Here is a 7,375-nt window from a genome sequence, read left to right as displayed (position 1 = left end):
TGAAGTAGCAGATTTCCAAGTAAAAGGCTTCTCAGTGGCTTATCTGGGAGGCTCTGCCTGTGAGACTTTTGGATAAGCTTTTGAATATTAACAGGTTCTGCTGAAGAAGCCATTTTGATATGCCAGGAGCTTCAGCTAATATTTCTTATGAATTGTGTCATTTCAGTCTTCAGAATAACTTTGCAAGTTCAGAATAGATACCCTTGCTCAGAGACAAAGTTAAGGGTCAGAGGTTGCCACAATTCGTCTGTGCCTTACAACCAAAAGTACAGAAGCCAGGATCCAAATCCCTGAGTATGGACTCCAGGCTTCTGCTCTGGGTGCTTAACTTTCCTCATGAAACCACCCTGACCGAGGCATTTATTAGCTCTACTACCCCTGCCCGCCACCCCCGACCCAGGGGACTGCAGCCCAGAGACTACCCAAGTCACCAAGAGAGTATCAGAGCCAAAGCAGGTTCATTAGATTCCAAAATCTGTTCAACCCCAAAATAGAAAAGAAGGCAGAAACACAACAGAGAATCCCCTCAAGGAGGTCTCTCTTTTCCTAGGCAACTGTCTCTCATCCAGCCGCTTACCTCCTCCCTTAGGTCTCTTTCCAGAATCTTCCTTTTTCTCCCTTTCCCTCAGTGCAGCATCTGGGCTGGAGAAGAACCAATTTTATCCTGGGAGAGTAGACTCACTGCTTCCCAGTTGCTTAAAGAAGGAACAGCCAGAGTATGGCTAGGCCGGCCTCTCCCAGGTCGGCCTCTCCCAATCTCATACAACCCAGTAAGCCCTGTACACATAGGCTTAGGTCAAGAACCAGCAACACAGAGTGTAAGTACAGCCTGATAACTGACCAATTAACTGCAGCTCCCCCTTTAAAAGTATCTATTCAGGGGCTGAGTGGTTAAAAACTTGTATTGGTGTTCCAGAGGACCCAAGTCCGGGTCCCAGCATTCACATGGGGGTGGGGTGGGAGCTCATAGTTGCCTGCACAGCACCAGGGATATCTACCTCTGACCCTCTGGCCTCAGCAGGCACCAGAGCCCATGTGCATATACCCATACACAGACAAAAGCACATAATTAAAAGGTGGCACATGCCTTTAATCCCAGCACTTGGGAGGCAGAGGCAGGCGGCTTTTCTGAGTTCGAGGCCAGCCTGGTCTACAGAGTGAGTTCCAGGACAGCCAAAACTACAGAGAGAAATCCTGTCTTGAAAAACCCAAAACAAACAAACAAACAAACAAACAAACAAAAAAGTAAAAAAGATTTTTAAAAGAAGCCAAAGCATCTAGTCTGGAACAGACATTTCATGGAGGCGGGGCGGTCTTACACCTAAAAAATTAGTATTCATTGGTTGGGGCGATTTTACGAAAGAGAGGAGACTCGCTTCTAGGACGTGAAGCTGGCAACTCAAGGACAGCAAGTCCTCAGGAGCTTGGGACTTGAACCTATCAAGGACCCAGTTCTGCTGTTGCCTGGGAACAGAGAAGGGAGGAGCTGCCAGAGAGAAGGGAGGAGGGGACAGGGAGAGGGCAACCTCTCAGCTGCGCGCCCTGACGACAGCAGGTGATTTTTTTTTTTTTTCTGCAGCGCGCATACTCTCAGCATCTTTTCTTGATCACCCCACCTCCCTTGCTGAGCCGCAAAAAAGGGTGGGGCCGCCTCTCTGCAGCAGAAGACGACGGCGGCAGCGGCTGCGGCATCACCGGGGGTATAGATACGGCGGAGGCCGTTTTGCTCTCTGCTCTGTCTGGGTTGGAGGTGACCGCTGCCAAGCCTCGCTAGGCGGCCGGCTGAACCAGACGGAAAGGAGATAAAAGCCTGCTTGCGGATCCTTCCCAGCCCTCTCGCTGCGCCATGGCTTAAGCCCACAGCCTCTTTGCCAAGCATCTCCTTGCTCTGCTGGGGTCTGCTAGACACCGCAGTCGCAGAGAGGGCGCGCCCAGACGCCCTAGGCCTGGACTCTGGGACGCTGAGCCTCGCTCCTATTCTTCACTGCTCACAGCAGCTCCTCTGCAGCAGGCGTTTGCAGCCGGCAATCGAGGGACTTTACGGACTTTATCTCAGCGGTACCTTGTCCCCGGGTGCTCTCTGAGGGTGGAGGACGAGGCAAAGGGCTTCTAAGGGAAGGAAGCGGTGGGAACCACATTGGCGGGTCTGGGTTGGGGTTAAAGGGAGATTGGAGATTTGATTTAGGACCACAAAAAGGCTTTGTGGCTAACATGGCGTGGCCGTGCATCACAAGGGCCTGCTGCATCGCCCGCTTCTGGAACCAGCTGGACAAGGCGGACATTGCGGTGCCGCTGGTTTTCACCAAGTACTCGGAGGCCACCGAACACCCAGGCGCCCCTCCGCAGCCGCCAGCTCCGCTGCAGCCCGCGTTAGCGCCCCCCTCGCGTGCTGTCGCCATAGAGACGCAGCCAGCCCAGGGAGAGTCGGATGCAGTTGCCCGGGCAACAGGGCCGGCGCCCGGGCCCAGCGGCGACCGCGAGACTGCAGCCGCCCCTGGCCGGAGCGGGTTGGGCTTGGGCGCGGCCTCCGGCTCCACTTCCGGCTCAGGCACCGCGGACTCGGTGATGCGACAGGACTACCGCGCCTGGAAAGTGCAGCGGCCCGAGCCAAGCTGCCGGCCGCGCAGCGAGTACCAGCCGTCCGACGCGCCCTTCGAGCGCGAGACCCAGTACCAGAAGGACTTCCGCGCCTGGCCGCTGCCCCGGCGCGGGGACCATCCCTGGATCCCCAAGCCGGTGCAAATCCCTGCGACTTCGCAGCCTTCCCCGCCTGTTCTCGGGGTGCCCAAGCGTCGGCCTCAGAGCCAAGAGCGCGGGCCCATGCAACTTTCTGCTGATGCCCGGGACCCGGAGGGTGCTGGAGGAGCCGGGGTGCCGGCGGCAGGAAAGGCGTCTGGTGTAGACCAGCGCGACACACGTAGGAAGGCAGGGCCAGCATGGATGGTGACTCGCAACGAAGGGCACGAAGAGAAGCCTCTGCCCCCAGCCCAATCCCAGACCCAGGAGGGTGGTCCTGCAGCTGGAAAGGCGTCCGGTGCAGATCAGCGTGACACACGCAGGAAGGCTGGACCCGCGTGGATGGTGACTCGCACGGAAGGGCACGAAGAGAAGCCTCTGCCCCCAGCCCAATCCCAGACCCAGGAGGGTGGTCCTGCAGCTGGAAAGGCGTCCGGTGCAGATCAGCGTGACACACGCAGGAAGGCTGGACCCGCCTGGATGGTGACTCGCACGGAAGGGCACGAGGAGACGCCGCTGCCACCCGCCCAGTCCCAGACCCAGGAGGGCGGCCCTGCAGCTGGAAAGGCATCTGGTGCAGACGAGCGCGACACGAGGAGGAAGGCGGGGCCGGCCTGGATGGTGCGTCGCTCGGAGGGGCACGAACAGACACCCGCTGCCCATGCCCAAGGCACAGGGCCTGAAGGAGGCAAGGGGCGCGCGGTGGCAGATGCCCTCAACAGGCAAATCCGGGAGGAGGTGGCGAGTACAGTAAGCAGCTCTTACAGGTGAGACGGGAACAGCAGGTGATGCTGGTCACCCTCATCCCCTCGCGAGGACCACCCATTTTACCCCCACACCGAAAGCTTCACATTCAGCTTCTTCTCCAGGGCCAGACCACGCCCTCTTCAGCCACATTCCAGAACCCTTTCAACCCAGACTTTACTGCCCCGCCCTGTCGGAACACTGGTTTTCCCAGCTTGTTTTTTGTGCCACCCCTAAGCCACATTTTCCTCTTGGCTGCCTAGCTCAGCTCCCTATCTGCCCCACAGAGACCTTGTCAGTTTCATCCTGTCTCATCAGTTTACCTGCTGTCCCAGCCTGGCTCCCGCCCCCTAGTCGCCTCCACCCATTCACTTCTCACTTATTTCCCCGTGAGACCCTTTCTCCTCCCCAGCCCCTTATATTGTCCTGGTCTCTTCCTATTCGATTCCTCTCCCAGTTCCTGGCCGACACTCAAGCGCCACACCCTTTTCTAGATTTCTCTACATGCTCCTTAACAACTGGCTCTAGTACTTTGAAGTCATTCCCCTCCTGCCTCTTCAGTAGCTTTGACACACTGGGCGAGCTTTTTAACCTTCCTGGGCCTTCGCGTTCTTATCTGTAAGCTGGGATCAATAATAGTCAACTTAGAACTATCCACACAGGACTGATTTAAGCTGAGATGTTCTGTACAGTTTTGAGGATAGACTAAATGCCAAACATGGCTCTAGCTGATGGAAAGATCAAAAGTGATGACTCAGGACGACTGGCCATGCCTGAGATGTAGTGTGATGTTTTGTTTCCATTATACTCTCCTACGTGATGCCCCCTTATTCTTGATTCTGCTTCCTGGATGTCCCTAGCCCTCTCCCCTGTTAAGGCAGCTTCTTTCTTCCTTTGTGTTCAGATGTTTCTTTTTTTTTCTTTTAATTAATTAATTAGTTAGTTAATTAATTAATTTACTTATTCCCTTTACATCACTGCTCCCCTACAATCCTTCTCCCCGTGCCCCACTTCTTCTCTAAGTGGGTGGGGTCTCCCCCTGAGTATCTCCCCACCCTGGTACATCAAGTTTCTGCAGGGCTAGTCTAATCCTCTCCCACTCAGGCCAAACAAGTCAGCCCAGCTAGAAGAACATATCCCACGAACAGCCAACAGCTTTTTGGGGTAGCCCCCAATCCAGTTGTTTGGGACCCACATGAAGACCAAGATGCACATCTGCTGTATATGTGCAGAGAGGTCTAGGTCCAGCCATGTATGTTCTTTGGTTTGTGGTTCAGTCTCTAAGAACCCCTAAGTGTCCAGGTTAGTTGACTCTGTTGATCTTCCTGTGGAGTTCTTATCTCCTTAGGGGCCTACAATCCTTCTCCCTATTCTTCCACAAGACTCCCCAAGCTCCATCCACTGTTTGGCCATGGATGTCTGTATCTGTCTGAGTCAGCTGCTGGGTGGAGCTTCTCAAAGGTCAGACATTAATGTGTCCCTTATCCTCTGGCACATTCACGTTCCTTGAAAACGAACGCTTACAAACTTAGAAACATCCCCCATCTTCCTCCACACACACCCTGTTTATACAATTCTCCCTGTGCTGCACGCAGCCTTGGCTCTTCTGGCCTGCTTTCTCACCTCACATCCATCCAGTGCACATCTCTGAATGTTTAGCTTTTTGGGCCTTCCTTTATGTTTCTACCAACATCAGCTAGCTGATAGATTCTAGTTGACTTGAACATGTAGCAGCAGCACCGGGCTTGGGTACTGAGGGAGCAGATGTGCGTGATAATGATGGAGCTAGCCTTGTGCAGCTGTGACTTCTGAGGTCTTCATTCAGCTCCACAGTCAGTTAGGTGCTCTTTTCCTAAGTGTGGAAGGAAGGGCTACAGAGTTAGTGTCTTCTGCTAACCCTGTGTGTGGACGCTCCAGTAGACTCTGCAGGCACTCCTCTCATGCAGCCAGAAGATTGGCATAAATAGAGACTCTATTGTTAAGGCAAAAATCAGAGCACTGCCTCAGAATTCCATGTCTTCCTGCATTCTGGTTCCCACTAGGTACTTCTCTCTGGGTTAACTGATATCACAACCACACTGACCTTCCAGCATTAGTATATTACTTCCTTTCGAAGGTCTGGGTCAAACAAGGACGAAGCTCCTTTTCCTTGGACAGCCACAGGGAAGTGGGGTTCTCATAATAATGTTTATACTAGCAACGGAGGATCAAAAGAGAGACAGAAGCAAACACCCACAAGCCAAGATGCGTGTGAGTTTCTGATTCTGCCATGGTACTTGTGTTCACAAATCCTAGTTCATTTATCTGAAAGGTTGGTCTGTGGGTACCCTGGCATTGGATTCCTGCTTCCCCTTTCATCTTCCACTCTGCCACGCCCTGGTGGGTGGAACCTTACGGGTGGAATCTGACGAGTGGATCCACCCAGCAGGATCTGCCCCTTCTCACCTTCATAGAGATCAAGCCAGTTGGATTCAGAGAGCCAAGGCTCCCACACCGCCTTGGGTGATCCTGTTCAGTTTATGTTTCTGAGCTGGCTGGAGTTGTTCTATTTGTGGAAGCTGGGTCAGACAGCTCGAGAATGAGCCCGCCCCTCAGATGCAACGACTCACTTCAAATGTTGGTCTGTGCCTTTGTTCCAAATAGCACTCTACCCTGCAACAAAGCCTTACCTGTGGTAGGCATGCATGCCCTTGTCCACTTTCCAATTACACAAATACTGTCTGCTTAGACTCGTGTAGGGGACATGAGTCTCTTGAAGCCAGGGAGCGGGATCGCTTTTATCTGCTGTCAGGAGTCCATCAACTTATTATGAACAATCTTTGAACACCTCGATTCTTTTTAAATCACATTTTCTGTAAAGTACATATATTTGACTTTGTGACCATCCATGCCCTTTTGTTGTATTTTGAAATATTAAGAACATGTGTCTTTCTAAAAAAACAGACATTTCTTTAATGAACAATTTGAATTTATGACAAATTTGTTGCAAAACTTACTTTGTTGCTGTTGTTCCATAAGAAACATTAATCAATTCCAGAGAAATGGACTTTGGGTGGAAGTATCTGTGAAGAAGTAATATGTTCTATAAATTAACATAAACATAGTATAGATAAAAAAATGTCTGGGATGTATAGACCTATTTGGAACATTGTTTTTTTTCCCCTCCCCTATTGTCTGACTTTCTTTTCCTTGCTATGATTCTGGAGAGCTCTTTAGTTTAAATATGCCCCATGTCCATTGTAGAGGGGCCTGGTGTCACCATAGAAGCCAAATTAGGCTCCACATCAATGGCAATTTGATTTATACGACCTTCTCTTCTCGCCATGGCGGCTGGTCCCTCTCCTGGGCCTTACAAGTCACATCCATCACATGGCAGCAGTGTGAGAGAAAAAGACATGTCCTCCATCATCGCCATGCACTGGTCTGTGATATAATGCACATTCTATTCTGTATGCAGAATTGTATATGTGCAAATGCGCAATCAGTGAATAACATCAGCTACCCTGGGCTGCTCTGGCTTTGAAAAATTGTTCTTATCAGCAAGTATAAATGGTATCTGGGGGTATCTTTGCCATTATCCATAATCATGAGGTTGATAAAGTTTTAATATATTCATTTGACATAGATAATACTATAAAATCAAGAACCATGTCTTAAAGGTAGATTTTGTTGGGGAGTCACTTGTGACATTCGACCTCGAATCCTCAATTAGGAGATAGATGAATCGTAAAGAAGGCATTAAAATTCCCCTCCCAGTTAACCCCATTGCCCTGGCTGTCTGCTAACAGAGATGAATGTGGCACCAGGTGCTCCTGCAGCGATGCTAATGACAGCCTCTCTTCCTAGATGTAATCAGGGGAGGCTCTGGGAGGTGAAACTAGTGAACCAGAGGCAA

General features: G+C 51.5%; 1 protein-coding gene across 1 annotated transcript in view; it reads left to right on the top strand.

Moving 5' to 3' along the window:
- The first annotated feature begins 1,573 nt into the window (after positions 1–1,573).
- Map6 (microtubule associated protein 6) overlaps positions 1,574–7,375 on the top strand; it is a 65,929-nt gene continuing 60,127 nt past the window's right edge. The window contains exon 1 of the mRNA XM_021168872.3: positions 1,574–3,503. Within this exon, the coding sequence (XP_021024531.2) occupies positions 2,212–3,503 (1,292 nt within the window). The 5' untranslated portion in view covers positions 1,574–2,211. The remainder of the gene's footprint in view (positions 3,504–7,375) is intronic.

Source organism: Mus caroli, unplaced genomic scaffold, assembly GCF_978045245.1.
Source record: "Mus caroli unplaced genomic scaffold, Mus_caroli_1 scaffold_8, whole genome shotgun sequence".
In the NCBI taxonomy this organism is placed as follows: Eukaryota; Metazoa; Chordata; class Mammalia; order Rodentia; family Muridae; genus Mus; species Mus caroli.
This window is presented reverse-complemented; position numbering and strand designations above follow the sequence as displayed.